We start from the raw sequence: 16,228 nt of genomic DNA, 5'->3' as shown, positions 1-16,228 counted from the left end.
CACAAACAACAAAAATCAAATTGCACGTATTAGGATTCACCCACAAAGTTCAAAAAAAAAAAGACGAGAGAAGTCATATATGGCAATACAAGGAGCTGAAAGAAAGTAGCTAATTTTGATTGGCACCCAACTCCAGAAGCAAATCTTGATACCATAGATATCTCATACATGTATGAAGTATGCGTGATGTGGCAAAAGTTAGCCAAATTACCATACTACTAATAATAATAATCAGCATATTAAAATAATGATCTGCACAGACGTAGAACTGAATCAACAAAGACGGAAAAAAATGAGGTGCATAGACATTTTCACAAGTAAACAATTAACTGATAAGAACAACGTTCAACCATAATTCTATAACTTCTCTAAGTTTCCCACCCAAATATCCAACAACAGGCAAAAAACAAATCTAGGGCTTTCCCTTTTCACGTCTTTCTTATGAAATTTACACAAGAAACTCTAAAATTAACCAGTGGTGGATAATGTTTCCAATTCAACCACCAGTGATTGAATAACCCTAACCCCCCCAATCATTTACAAAGCCATAAAAACCAAAACACTAAGCCTGATACGACATCGTCTTCAGAAAAAGGATTACCTGAAGAAGAAACTCAGAGAGCTCTCCATCTAGGGCTGTGCACCGGCACTGTGGGAGAAAGTGGAAGCTGCGGAAACCCTAATTGACCGGAAGAAGGCGAAAATAGCAGGCCTGGGGAGAGCAAAGGGTATGGTGACCTCGGTGAATTCAAACACCCGAATGGAAGCGGTGAGTTCGGCATCGGGAACTGTGGCTGTGGCTGAGTAGTAGATGATGTCGGCTGAGGAAATATTCCCTGCTGCGGCGGTGGAAGCTGATGCTGATGTGGCTGCGGTGGAGTTGAATTGTTCCAGCGGGGCGAGACTAGAGGGGCTAACGGTGAGAATCCGGAGAAATGTTTAGGGTTCGGATCAACAGTGGACACTGAGTTCTGGAGGTACCGCATGTAGGCCGAGACGGGCGACTCGGCAGCCGCGTGAACGGTTGGGAACGGCGGCAAAGGCGATAACGGCGTTATAGGCCGTCCGATTGGGCCGAAGTTGGAAAGGGGGCCGGTAATGGGAATATTAGGGTTTATAGTGGCTTGTTGTGGAGGATGGACGGCGCTGTTTAGTAGGGGAGGGGGGCGATTGTAAACGTGTGCCAGGGGTGGAGGGCGAATACGCTGGAGTCGGGAGCTGGGAGGCTTGGGTGGGTGAATAGGTGGCGGCGTCGAGAAACGCTCGTGGGCCGGTGAGCCGGTGAGCTTCTGGACCACGTCCCTGAAGTCGTTCTTGTTGATATTGTACACTGGCGGCTGATGTTGCTGCTGCTGTTGCTGCGCTTGCTGCTGGACCAACGGCTGAGATGCTGGTTGCGATTGTGGTTGCGGTGGTGGGTGATTATGATTGAGATTTTGCGTTTGATTGGGGGGATCAAAAGGGGTTTTTTTGATGATTGGCTTAGAGATCTTGTGGGAGAGCTTGTTGAGGTGTCTGAGGTATTGGTCTCTGTTGGCATTAATACTGGTAGCGGTATTGCTGCTGCTAGTAGTTGTAACAGCAGAAGCAGTAGTGGTAGTGGCGGTAGAGTCTGCAGAGGATTGACAGCTTTTATCCATCATACCACCACACAGAGACACCCTCCTCTCTCTCTCTCTCTCTCTCTCTCTCTCTCTAAGATCAAAAATATGTATGAATCACTGTGTATAGCAGCTTATGCCTCTCTGTGTTTGCGTGCGATTTGTGTGTTTGTGGTGGGGGATAATCTTCTTCTTATGGCAATCTGCGCGTAGGGACAGAGAGGACCCTGTTGAAAAATTTATACCGGGGTTAAAAGAGATATGGTCCGAGACTTTATCTGTCTTCAGAGAAGGAGAGACCGATATAAAAAGATGTAAAAAGTAGGAATATATCTCTCTCTCTCTCTCTCTCATTGTGCTTTGAGGCTTAAAAGAAGAGAAGGGACATGACCCGTAAAAGAAGGCACGCATTTTTCTCTACGTATGGCTGCTCTGTAATTCAATCTTGTTCCCGAATCTTATGTTGTCTCCACTGTCCTCTACGAGAGTTTACCATCTTCAATAATTGCTCGATTCAAATATGCTTTATTATTGCCTCACTTTAAGGATCTCGGATTTTGGCTTGATTCTGGGTTTTATTTGAACTAAATTTTCTGAATATTAGACATAGAGAAATACGTGTCTTAAATGCTAGCATACTATCTCTTTACATCTCTTAATTGTAAAAACAATATTCTCCATCCCAAAATTATTAGAAATGCCATCAGTTCGGTTGCTTCAAGCCGTCAACCGTATAGTTTGCGTAGAGGCTCACGGGCCAAAGTTTCAAAATTAAACGAGCGAGTCTTTTCTGTCCCGGTCAAAGCTCAGAACCGAATTTTTTCTTTTAAGCATTATCTTTTTTTATATAGGACCCACTATTATTTTTGGAATCATATGCATGCCTTTGTATTTGTGTGCACGCAGATTCAATGGATCTTGTGGCCACGTTACAAATGGAAATACAAATTCCATTGACAGTAACAGTGCCTTCTCATATTAGTTATTTAACGTTCGTGTTCATGTGCGCATTATGTCAAACAGTTTGTGACTGAAAAACCAGATAATTTAAACGAGCCTAACATCCAAGATGCTTTGCTTGACTAGGATGCAACAAAATCCACCTACATAGATTCATTGCAAGTTTAAGGCCTTTTAATTGTGTAATTAATGTTGTTAGCTACTTCCAAACAGCACTGCAATAATTACGCTGCGCTTGGACTCGTTAGGATCTGGTCAAATTGCATTTATTGTCCCATGGTAAACGTTATCCCAAAATTCCAACTTGGGGGTGGGGTTGGCACTAGCTACAGCGTCCGTGTCCCGTTGAATAAGTTACCGCTCTCAGTTCTTTTTTTTTTTTTTTTTTTTTCCCCTTAGTATTTAAAAAAAATATTATTTATTATTATTATAAATTTTTTATATTTTTTTAAAATATTATAAAAAATAAAAAAATAAAATTAATTTTTTTACCTAAAGGAAGCTACCAGCGATAACCCCAGGGTGGCTCCTGTCCCGTTTTCCCCCTCTTCGGAAGCCAAAGTAGAAAAAAAGCTGCAAAAGTCCAGAAAGGGTAACCAGTCTCTCTCTCTCTACCCCTTTTTCTCTCCGATGATCGTGTCTCGCACTCTTTTGATTTTGTAGTTTTGTTGACCAAGTCTAAGAACATAAATTAAAATAATATATCTTATCCCCTTCAATCAAACTTGTTAATATAATTATAATGAAAAAATTATACAACATTTATTTATTTATCATTTCCTTATTATTTTATTATAAAATATTAAATAATAATTTTATAAATAAAATATAATAAATAATTTTTAATTATTTAATATCACATGATGAGAGAATTATAATAATTAAAATAATGAATAGTATTATTTTTTTTATAAAAATGTGGATTTCATCAAAAATAATAATATTTTTTATATTTATTTAAAATAAAATCTATTTTTTTACAAAGATCTACATGGAACTTGTCATTTTAGAAAATATGTTAAACAGTTGCCGGAAGATTCATAGATGATGATCTTATATTTCCCTATTTGTAGTAACAAGTTAATTAGAAAGGTGATGGATTATAAATTCTGAATAAATCTTATGATTGTAGAAATAAAAAGAAAAATTTTATTTACATTCTTAAGTATGGGACTACGTGTCCAGTTTTATTGATAAATAAAGATAAAAAAATATTATTATATTGTGTATAAATCTAAAGAAATATATTATGGTAATAAATACTCTTGTATTAATTGTGGATAAATCTAAAGAATTTTTGGATGAAAGAGAACCCTTTCGATTATTTTGTATAGAGTTGTTTTTTGGATCAAATATTTTTCCACAGAGACAATGATAAGTTTACCACTCACTTACTATCTATTTACTGCTTTTAGCGTGTTTGAAATTTTTACTCTTTTATTACTTTTTAAAGTATTTTTTTAACACCTTTAATTATTAAAATTTTTTTAAAATTATATAACCTTACTAATAATTACTTCTTTAATTATTAAATAAAAATAAAATAAAATAAATAATAAAAAAGTAATAAATCTATCATTATTCTTTCCACAATTATTGATCCAGTTATTGTGCTGCATATTACCATTTGATCAAATGATGATTGTAATATAAAGGAACGTTAAGGAAGGCTAGTAAAAGAGTCTCAAAGATACTATTCCAGTCAAACAAGTTGCGTGGGCCAAAACTCCTTTTTTTCCCCTACGTGGGGCCATATTACTCTATATAAGTGGATGTCATCTTGCCCTTTATATAACACCACACGAGATTCTATCACGCATTTTGTACGAGAAAGTAAAAGGCTAAAAAAAAAAAAAAAAGAGGCAGATTTTAAAGAATAATCAGTGGGACACCACTAATATGCGAAATCATATCTAATTCGGCCATTTTGTTTTTCTTGCTATTATTTATTTTTATATCTTAATATTATTTTTAAGATAGATATCAAACTCTTCAATAACTGAGTCTAATATGTAAAATATTTAATAAAATAAAATATAAAATTAGTGTTCAAATTCATACATTCTATTCTAATGTTATGTAAAATTACTATTTATCTAACAAAAATTAAATATACAAAATATATTTTATTATTTATTTTATAAATTAACAATATAATAAAAAAGGATAGTTTTCGTGATTTATGTTTTAATAAAACCAGTCCTTACAATTTTAATTTAAACTTGTTATTACAAATTTATTATATTTTAGCCTCGTCACAGAAAATTGACATAACCACTTTCACTATAAAAGTCGCAAACATAAAACTCATCACGAGATATAATTTTTCTGAATAAAATATAATAAATTTAGCGTGACGAAAGAATTAAAAAATAAGGTTAGGATGTAATGTTTTGAATTTGAATGGTATATTGATGTAATGTTTATTCTACTTTGACCGGTTGATTTACTGGTTGATAAGGATTGGAAGGTTGGAGGTGGGAAGTTAGACGGTCTTTTTCTAATTGCCATGGGTGGTAGACATGGCAATCATTAGGCAAATGGGGCCTCTTGAACCACAATGCGGTGGGAGAGACATGCACCAACAACAATAAATAACAGTTATTTTTTACATGGATAGATTATTGTTGGTATTAAATTTCATTATTTTTAATCACATTAGTTTATGCATTATCTTTTAAATAATTTGCAATTTAAGTGATTAATTTATAAAATTATTTAATTACTAGTATTTTAAGGTATCTATAACACATATTGCTTATGTAATATAATTTATTTTAAAAAATAAATTTTAAAATTTAAATTTTATAAATCAAATCTTAAATGGTGTGCCCTACACATTGAATTGAGAATTGACAGAAGTGTTCTAAATAATTAAAATTTAAGATAAATACTATTTATCATGTGAGTTAAGCCGCAAGTCTCGAGAATCTTGGACAAGCATCCCGTTGGTTGTAATCGAAGATTGAAGCCGAATAAACGTGACTGTTTAGTAGAACAGTCATCATATTGTAGTCATAAATTATAGCATTTTGGATGGTAACGGCAGCTGAAGCTTGAAACGTTGTCCTACTTCGCACAAATAATTTTGGAAAAGAAGATCTCATGGTGGGTTACTTTGCACTTTGCAGAGAGGGGAAAAAAAATAAAAAAGAAACGTTAAAGAGGGTGGTCAACATGCTTTTTTCAGCGAAGACTGAAATTGATGACCCTGTCTTGTTTCGACACTTGCGACTCATTGGGCTAAGATTTCAGTGCGAGGTGATCGTTTTTGCAGGCAGCCTTGGCCTTGTTTCGATCGAGAAATCGCTTTACTACGTTGGCAGTTTAAAAAGCTCTAAAATTATATAAACTAAATGTCAATTTCATCTTTAACAAAAAAAAAAGAAGAAAAACCAATAAATGCGATAACTTAACCCTCAACATGGAGCTCTTTACCTCATATGGAACTATATATTATTTTCTAAGTTCCATGAATCGGAACTATATAATATTTTTTCCTATTTCGTCCTCCCTCCTTCTGCCCTACATGAATCGGAGAACCGTGAGTCATTTATATATGTAAGCAGCATGTAATGAATGCAATATGTGTTTAAATTTTATGTGTCTTAAAATAGAAAAGAAATTATGGATCGCCATTCAAATATGCTACCCATATGATATATCCCACATCTCATCTCCGACTAGCCCAAGCCAAGTAAGTGGGCCAGAGAGCCCACAATATATGCGAAGAGGAAGATGAATGCTATTGTCCAACAAGACTAATAGACACTCTCTCATGTTGTACTGATTAGGATTTTTAAGATTTATTATCCGAATTTAAAATCTAGATCTTTGTCTCTATAGCTTTACTATAATAATTAAAATTTTAGTATTGTCCGAAAAATTCAGTCAGTAATCATACATGATACACGAGACTCATCATCGTATTTATCCATCAACTCTTAAGGGCTGAATTATTTACAGACCTGTAAATAATTTTTATGGGTCAGATTGAGAGAAAGTCTTATTTTTTATGTCACTGTGTATTCTCATAAATTCATAATTGGTCGGGACTTTATCAAGTGCCTGCAACACTATTATAAGGTGTCTCCCCGATAAGAGATTTTTATTTTTATTTTTTCAAAACTATTTAATCAGTTTGGAGTCTGGACTGATCGGAATTTAGTACTTCAACCGCCTCTCAAGCCCGTGAAAAATCGTAAAAATAAAAAAAATGATTCAAGCAGCCCATAATCATTGCTCCAGTCTGCATCTTCTTAGCCTTCCATAAGCTCGGATTTGGGTCTAGTTTATGAGAGGCAGAAAATGAAACGAATTTTTTTTTTTTTTTTTTTAAATAGACTTCAATTCAATTCATGAATGAAGGAAGTTACAACTATGACAAAAAAATTGAGTACAAATTCTGATTAACTAGTCAACTATTCATCCGTTATGAGTCCCCCCGTACACAATTTTCATTGTGCCGGACATTATCTAAAAAACTTATAAAACTCTCGAACGACACAGCCCTTCTGAGATGGAAGACTCTGTAAAAACAGAAGTGTCTATCTCGACTTGTCTATGAAAACACAAACACCTTCCACCCCCACCCTCCAAAGAAGGAGGGGGATCTTCCACTCTCATCCTCTTTTGGGACTTACTATCCTTCTCTTCTAAAAGAGAAAAAAGAATTGCTATTTCAAATTATTCACTTAGTAAAATAAGAAATAAAACTAAACAAAAATAATAAAATCTATGGTCCCCACTTTGACCCCACTGTCCTGCTATCCGTACATGACAGAGTAGCTAACAGAATACTACCCCAGCGCGCTCTCTCCTGCCTCGTCCTGCAACTGTCTCGTATCAGCCTACATTCGGCGTACAGAAAATGAAACGAACTAACAATAGGAGAACAGACGTAGTAAATCCAAAATTGATAAGAGGATCCCTAGACCATAGCCACAATTTAAGATGTGATCTATAATGTCAAGCGATTAATCGGAATTATTTATACTCTGAGACTAGCTAAGCTAATTTAGGAAACCTCAGAGGGTGCGCAAGCAAGGGTTTCAATTTCATCCTTTCGAAGACGAGCTACTATGCGTGGCCGCGAGGAGTGGCTGGCGACTCGGACAAACTGAGAATTCTGATGGAGTCCGGAGTGGACGTGTCCTATTTCGACGGGCAAGTCCTCACTCCACTCATGCACGCGGCCAAGCACGACCATGCCCTTGTGGTCAAGACCCTTCTAGCATCTGGCGCGCCCTGGGAACATCCTCTCCGGTGTTCTCGCTGTGGAAGCTGGCTACTTGGGCGCTTCTGATATCCTCCTCAACGCCGGTAAGTAACGGTAACGCGCTTTTCTTGCTTTGTTTTTTGCTTAACCGGAACCTGCCCCTCCCTCTCCTTTCCTCTCTCTTCTGCACTAATCAACTTCAATTAACTAAACAACGTGAACAAAATCATATGCCATATATATGGATACATGTATCCCTGTACCAATTCCTGTTTTCTCAAGGAGTCGATAAACGATGCATTAGAATAGTTTGGGGCTGAGACCTTCAGTTAACCACTACCAACCGATGATCATGAACATTTTTATGAAATAAATGCATTTTATAAGATGTAGTATTTATTTTTATTATACAAGCCTGGATTACGTCATTATTCAAATACATTTGATTGGGTTGATAATAACTCGTCATGGAGTTAATATTCTTACTTCTTTGGACAATGGATATCCTATGTTTAGCTTAAAATGGGTTCAGTCTCTTTAATTCGGTTTGTTTATGGAGCTAATGAGCTCTTGCGTTTTAATGGAAATCTCGACGGAGATTACTTGGAATACAGGGTTACTTTTAGTGAGTTCCGTGAGGATAAGCTGATGGACGCTGACAACAAGGCTGTCATGATGGCTTGGGAGAAACCTTTGGTGGAGGCTCATGCCAAAGCTGTTTGCTCAGGCGGTGGTCACATTCTGAACATTGGATTTTGGAATGGGTCTGGTGGATAATGCCATTCAGAAATGTGTACCTGTCACGCACACTATTGTTGAAGCCCACCTGGAAAGTTCATGCATGAATGCTCCGCACTGGTTGGAGTGACCGGGATGATGTGAAGATAATATGTGGCCGTTGGCAAGATCATGTTCTTTATCAAATTGAATCTTATGATGGTAACTCCTGAATCTCAGTTGCACTTTTGCCTACGAACAAATAATCATATTTATGTTTTATGCAACTAGTGTACATCCAGGTTCATTTAAACATACAGTTATGTGTTTTCGTATCTATGTCTACTTAGTTTGTGTTTTAACAGTACCTATGATTGCATCATATGAGTGATGACCAGAATGTTCACTTTAGTAGCTCCTACAAGTGAAATCTACATGAAAGATTGGGATGGTATTATTGCTTATAGCTTGACAGCCAGTTTAAAAGTATATCTCTAGCTTCCATTTTTCTTTCCCAACCAGTTCAGTGGTCCTCAAAACATCAGCTAAATTGTTTAATTTTTCACTATCCATATTACTAAGTTTTAATTTGTTTTGCCGTATCAGTTGGCATTTTTTGATCTATGCCCAAATCCATGTTCTGGAGGGAGGGAGGGAGAGAGAGAGAAGGGGGGGGGGGGGGTGGGGATCTACTCATTCTTCAACGACCTTTGCGGAGGTAATGCATTATTACATGTTGTCTACTGTCATTTAGTTTCTTCTGTAACTTTAGAATTTGAGCTATTCCACTCACTTAATACCATTGCCTGTTAAGGATTGCTTGGGAGAAGAAGTTTGGGAAAGTGTGAAACATAAAATTGGCAGCTTGATACCTATCACCTTTTCCTATTTGTCAGTCAATAGGGAATTCTGCATTATCCAATGGTTTATGAGCTTGTAGAGTTAGGATCCATAATTGTCAAAAGTCATTATAAAATATTCTTCATTTTGGATTATATGTTGCATCATATTTTCACTTAATTAAGCCTATCTTAGCAATAAAACTTGAAACTATGGGTTCAAGAATGGATTAGGGACGTGAAAGTGTAGTGGAAATGTGATCGGTACATTCATTTGGATTTTTTTTTTTTTGTGACCATGCAATTGCTCAAAGTTGTATAGAACTGGAGACTAGCTCCAAATTTCGTGTGAAATTTAATTTGTTGGCTAGTCATCTTTGCATATCAATCAACTTTATGGGGCAATTTACCTATGGGAGAAATTCTTGATAGTAATGAATGCCGATGATTTGCTTAGATAACTGCAAGTTTCTTCCAAAGTTCCTTTTTATCTAAATGTATGAATTGATAGGATGATTTTAATTCCAAAAAAGAAAGAAAAGGAAAGTCCATATAATTCCTTGGTTTCTTTAAAGGGCATAAATAGACAACTGCAATTATCAGGACGGCCCCCCTACTCTTGAATATGTTTTGTCATTAACTGTTGAATTCCATCGTGATAATTTATAAAAGACCCGGAATGATATAAGATCCTCTTTCATTCAGTTGTGCTCAGGGAAAGAACCGTATAGGCATTGGTTTTCTGCTCGAATTTGAGAATGAGACTACTACAAAATTGCAATATTAAGTTATATAGCATATGAGATCATGTTACAAGTTGCTGACATTTGCTCATATTTAATTTACATACTTGAGAGTTGTAGTCACAGAATGGAAGGGTCCATGGTTTCCATTGTGGGGAACGAAGCATGCAATCAGTTTGTTGTGATACAGTTAAGAGAACACAAGTATTACAAATAGCTAGCAAGCCACCACCAATCTAGAACTTCTTTAGCCTTAAAAACCAGATGAAAAAATTTCAGTTCGGTTGCCCCTATTTAATTCCCAAGGACTATGCAATTGCATCCTACTGCCAGTATTGGTTTTGTTGCGACTCAGAAATAATTGACTTTGAGCGAAATAGCAGCTCCCGCTTCCCTGTTCAAACTTTGTACTGGAAGACGTTTCATGAAAAAATCAAAGAAAAGCTGCGAAACCAATCCCTTTTTATTTTCTTTAATTATGTGAGCCATTACAGACAACATGAGAGACTAGTTGTAATTCAATTTTACATGATTTGCTTTGCAATTATTTTCCATGGATTTAACCCGCATCCGGCCCCCATTGCTCGGTTGCTGGAATATGTACAAGACAAATAAATTCATTATAAAAAACATGAAGGGAGCAGCTAGACCTTGGTGGTACTTAAGAGCTCGGGCCTCGGAGCCTGTTATTATTTATGTCCAGATGAAAGCGACCGGGCTGCGAACGAAATGAGTCCCATCCGACCATTCCAAACGAGCGAAGCTGGTTGAGCCAGAAGGCATGGAAGTGGCAATGAATGTCACTGTATAACTCTTCCTCTCATCATGTTTATCGAAAACCAGCGATTCAGGCTCCACCACGATCTTCACAGAGGGATCCTGTGAAGACACGATGACCTTATATGTTGCTGGAGCGCCCACATTAGTCAGAGATCTAGTGTATTTAATGGTGGTTGACAACCCAATGCCGCCCCCTTTGCCTGAAGCTGTCTCCAGTGGAACAACAAAAGATGGGTAATTCAAGTCACTTTTGCTGTATCGCTTGCTGGAATCACAAGTGAAGTCTCTGTTTGTGGCTTGCTTGATCTTACTTGAGCTATAGTTCAAGGCGCACAGGAAGTCCAGGTAGTCGGCTACCGTGGTGTCATATACAAGGCCGGGATCAAGAGCAGCCACTGGATTCACATGTCCGGCACCGTAATCAAAAGGTGTTGATGCTTTTCCAGAAGCAACATCCTGTATGGTTTCCTCATTTTTGTATACAGTGTAAGCCGTGGTCATGAGGGCGGACTTTATAGCTGCAGGGCTCCATTCCGGGTGAGCAGCCTTGAGGAGTGCGGCTAAGCCACTGACATGCGGACAGGACATGGATGTACCAGAAATGACGTTGAAGCTTACGCGCCTGGCATCATTGTCTAACCCTGTTGGTCCATGCGCACCTGTCCACCCAGCTAGGATATTGACTCCTGGTGCTATAACATCCGGCTTGAGTATTTCTGGAGTGAGCGGATTTGGACCTCTAGAACTGAATGCTGCAATCACCGGTGATGGTTGAACTCCTAATTTTGTCACTGCGTTTCCAACTATAGCCGTGGGATTGGGAACTGAGAGAATATAGTTCTTTATGGCATTGCCTGCTTTCTGCCCAACAGCTGCTGTAGGCAAAATATGTGCATCGGCTACTAGCTCCTCCCCATAAGAACCTGTATTAGCTAATATCATCCCTACGCCTCCAGCTTTTTTAATCACCACACCCTTTTCGACCCGGGCACTCGATCCTCTATCACATACCACAATTTTCCCAGCAACTTTTGCAGGAATCAGACTGCCAATCAAGCACATACGACCATACGACTCGTTGCTTACACTCCGAGCGTAAACAAGCGGTACTTGAGAAACAGGCAACGGTTTCCCGGCATAGAGTGATATACCGGTGTAACTCATTCCGTTTCCGAGGCTAACATCGGTGGGAAAATCACGGTCCAAGGTTCCAGCACCCACGGTAGTTAGCCAAGGCGCTACGTTGGTTAAAGTTCCCGGACTGGGTCCACTATTCCCCGCCGAGCACGATACAAGTATACCCTGGGCTACTGCATTGAAAGCTGCTGTGGCAATAACGTCTTCGGAGTAGTCGGATATTCCTCCCCCAATAGACATGGAGATAACATGGACCCCATCTTCAATGGCCTTCTCCATTGCAGCCAAAATATCTGAGCTGAAACATCCACCAAACCAGCAAATCTTGTACATGGCGATTCGGGCATGTGTGGCCATACCACGAGCGGTCCCAAAAGCATAGCCAAAGAGGTCAGCTCCTGCAACTGGTGATCCGGCCGCCGTTGTTGAGGTGTGAGTTCCATGGCCATCATCGTCCCTAGGTGATTTTGATTCCGTGCTTGTGTCAATCTTTCCGTACGCTTCTTCATATCCATTAGAGAAAAACCTTGCGCCAATAAGTTTGTTGTTACAGTTTGATAAATTAAAGTTCGTACCCACTTGACATTCACCTTTCCAGCCACTCGGTGCAGGCCCAAGCCCCGTGTCGTCAAAGCTCCTTATCTCGGGCCATACACCCGTGTCGAATACTCCGACAATCACGTCACTCACTTGGTTGGGCGTAGGGAGGAGAGCCTCGTTTTTATCTAATCCAAGGAACGCTGGCGTCCGAGTTGTGTGAAGCTCATATCTAACTTCAGGCTGGAGAGCGATGATTCCTGGTTGCTTTCTGAGTGACTCAGCTTCCTTGGCGGTAAGTCTTGTGGAGAAGCCATGGATTAAATTGTTGTAAGTGTATAGGACACCCGCCGCGTCCGATACTGATTTCAAAGATGCTGAATACCACTCAGAGTGATCATTGAAACTTGACGGCATGCTGGTCTTGTCCATGCGAACTATGAAAGTCTGTTTTGCTTTCTGGTTTTGGTCTGCTGCTACAGCGTATGAGCGTAAGAACATTACAAGTAGGACCATCTGTAGAAGCTTGAAAGCCATAATCTTGTGAGACAAAGGGGTTTCAGGCAATTTTGGAGGTCGAGTGTTTGGCTATCTCTGTTCCAGAAATGCAATATGGAAGTGAATATGACATGGGCATTAGAGGAGGTGTTTTGTTCAATCTTACTTGCTACTTAATATAGTTTCAATTGAGTGCTGAATCGGTATTCTAGGTCCATGTGTAAATCCCACTCCCTCAAAGTCTGGATACAGATTTTGGAAGCCAAATAATTGGTGTTATTAAGCATTTAAAAATACTATAGATACAAATAAATTATACAAAAATAATCTAACAAATTGACGTGACTTCATATAATTTATAAGATTATAAAATTATTTTTATTATAAAATAGATCTAAAACATCACATAAAACTATATTAATTAGTTTGTAAAATTGATTTTATATAATCTCTTTCTAACTATAGCAATGCACGCAAATTATTGATTCCTAAGTTAAATAATTGAGGGCCGAAATGTAGTTAAAGAACACTACAAAATTAAATGCCTAACGATTTCCTTCTGTTTTATAGTGTGGCGTCTTGTTCTAACTTCCAGCTATTAATTAGTACGGCTAGGTATCTCAAACCAGTGAATCGAAACAAGGATGGACTAATAATTATCAGAGGGTTGGGAAGCTCGGACAAAAAATGTTTGAATCTAGTAGGTTTCCTGTTACTTTCTATTCGAATGCCATAAATGTACAATCGAAAATTCCAATCACTTCTTATATAGCCTGGTAACCGACTTCAAATCATCCACATGGTGCTGTCAAAAGTTACTCTGAAACGAAAAAATTCTGAGCCAACCACGTTATTTAGAGCAGTACAGCAGACTAGCAGTACTTTGTGAATTGTCCAAAGACATTATTACCCTTTTTCAAAGGAAAATGAAATATGCCAATACTTTATTTCGATTACTCCATATATTTATCTGGCGGTTAATGATATATTTATTATTTATAATATCTTTTTTTAACAACTTTATTTTAAATAAAAGGCGATTATGTAAATTTTAAATAAATAAAAAAACTGTAATATTTTTAATAAATTGACAGAAAAAAGCACTTGCTTTTGAGTTTCTGGCCAACAATAACTTTAATTTATGATGAAGCTTACTTGAGGAACCCAAGCTAGCAGGAAGAATTTGGGGGCACAAAAAAATCTGACATTTTTTTTATTAATTTAATCTAAATTTATGTAAAAATAAAAGGAAAATGAGTATTAGATATGAACTTTTTAATTCCGAATATGTTTTATTTTATATAAATTATATATATATCCTCGTTGATTTATTATGTAAATCCAATTTTTTTAACTTGATTTATTATGTTATATGTACTTTAATTATTTTTGAATATCATAATATGACTTTCTATAGGTCATTTTTTTTGCTTTTTATTTCAAAAATATTGTTAAGACTACTTCGAAATAAAAATAAATTGAACGAATATTTTCAGTTTTTAATATTGTTGGGATAAGGTTTAGAAACAAAATAAATAACGACTTTCTTATAAAATTATTTGCGAGTCTATTTTAAGAAAGAATGCGATAATTAATAATCTTTATTTATTGAAAGAATATAGAAATTAATTGACAAGTTAAATATTTTTATTTTACATTCAAATTTGAAAATACTTATATATTTATACATGTGTTTAAGTAATCTGTTGATTTTTATTATATATAAACTTTTATATATCTCATAAATCATGGATTGGTCCCTGTCCCTGCAAACTAGGTTGTAAAGTTGGGAGGTGTCTTCCTTCAATAAGAAAGCAAAAACTTTTAAGGCAATCTTTCCTTGCTTCCCATCATCACGTTTCACAAGGAGGTCATGACTGACTCAATTGGAACAACAAGCTTGAAGTTATATACAACAACTTGAGTAATTCATGGAAAGTGTTGGGTTTTCTTCGTGGGTAAGTTGATTATCTCTTTTACCTTTCGCCAACAAACCCACTTACGCATGCCATGCCATATAGTCTGATGCTGTATCCCTAGCTAAAAGTTTAGTGGGATGCCCACTTAGGAATTCTGGGAAGCTTTTCAAAGCTCCCTTCAGACTACACTTTTTCCTCCCTGCAACAATTACCTTCTACCCAATGGACGACAATCCCATAATTATATAAATAATCTGTACATTTAGTAAATTACATATTTTTTTAATGATATAATAACATCGAAACCAACTGGGCATCCTATTAATAATAAACAAATTAAAATATAATAATCATATGAGAAGAGAAATATTAATCTTATTTTATTTATAAATTAACGTAATTTGATATAATATATTAAATATATTTTTATAGACAGACATCAACAAATTAGTGCAACACTATATATACCATGTTAGAGTTGTTTAGCATATATTGCAAAATGAAAATACTTAGTCGCAAATAAATTATACAACAGTAAAATAAAAAATTAATATAACTTGATATGTTATTTCAAATTGTAAAGTTATTTTTATTTTAAAGTAGATCTAAAAGCAACATCAGTTTATGAGTTTATGTTGTGAATTTTTTTTTTAATATTTGTAGTAGTTCTCTTTTGGCATTTTCATTTATTTTAATTCTAATTGTATTTTAAATATTTATTCATTAATAAAAAGTACACATTAATTTGATGAAAAAATCTTCTTACAAGCATAGTTCATGCACTAATTCGCGCACCGGTATTGATATAGAAACCATATGTTAAACAAAACGATGTGAATTGAAGGCAAATAATTTTCATGAGATATGAGATTTTTTTCTTCTTTTACAAATTTTTTTATATTTTTTTAAATAAAAAAATCATCAATACGCGAATTGGTGTACAAACTTACTTGTACTTAGCAAACTATTTTTTAAAAATGCTAATCAATGGACCCTATTCTGAAATAACACAGTTTTGTTTTTTAGATAACTAGCAAGGTTAAGCATAAGCTCGTTTTGAAATGTAGTGATCTTGTTGAACTCAAGATTTCAAGTTTCATGTGATTATAAATCTACACATGGATTTTGATGATAACAAATGAATTCAAAGAATAAAGAAGTCTCAAGCTCAAGTTGTCTACACAATGGAGTCAAGCACATCAAGGAAACAAGCATGAGCAAGAAGGGAACAAGTTCACATTAAAATTATAGAGTAATGTTGTAAATCTCTTCAAAATTC

At 36.3% G+C, this 16,228-nt stretch overlaps 2 protein-coding genes and 1 long non-coding RNA gene across 3 annotated transcripts; 1 reads left to right on the top strand and 2 right to left on the bottom strand.

The window, feature by feature from the left end:
- Positions 1-281: 281 nt before the first annotated feature.
- Positions 282-1,988, bottom strand: LOC122316843 (VQ motif-containing protein 9). Its single transcript, XM_043133661.1, has one exon. It carries the CDS (start codon positions 1,641-1,643, stop codon positions 615-617), a length of 1,029 nt encoding a protein of 342 aa, XP_042989595.1. The 5' UTR covers positions 1,644-1,988; the 3' UTR covers positions 282-614.
- A 5,373-nt stretch (positions 1,989-7,361) lies between these two features.
- On the top strand, positions 7,362-8,987 carry LOC122316676. Its single transcript, XR_006244292.1, has 2 exons — positions 7,362-7,883; positions 8,394-8,987. It is a non-coding gene; the product is annotated as an uncharacterized LOC122316676 (long non-coding RNA).
- A 1,533-nt stretch (positions 8,988-10,520) lies between these two features.
- Positions 10,521-13,238, bottom strand: LOC122316675 (subtilisin-like protease SBT1.7). The gene has a single exon (XM_043133386.1). The coding sequence runs from the start codon at positions 13,067-13,069 to the stop codon at positions 10,772-10,774; it is 2,298 nt and encodes a 765-aa protein (XP_042989320.1). The 5' UTR covers positions 13,070-13,238; the 3' UTR covers positions 10,521-10,771.
- Positions 13,239-16,228: the final 2,990 nt, after the last annotated feature.

This window comes from Carya illinoinensis, chromosome 7 (genome assembly GCF_018687715.1).
Source record: "Carya illinoinensis cultivar Pawnee chromosome 7, C.illinoinensisPawnee_v1, whole genome shotgun sequence".
Lineage (NCBI taxonomy): Eukaryota > Viridiplantae > Streptophyta > Magnoliopsida > Fagales > Juglandaceae > Carya > Carya illinoinensis.
The sequence above is the reverse complement of the archived record's forward strand: the minus strand, read 5'-3'. Positions and strand labels throughout refer to the sequence as shown.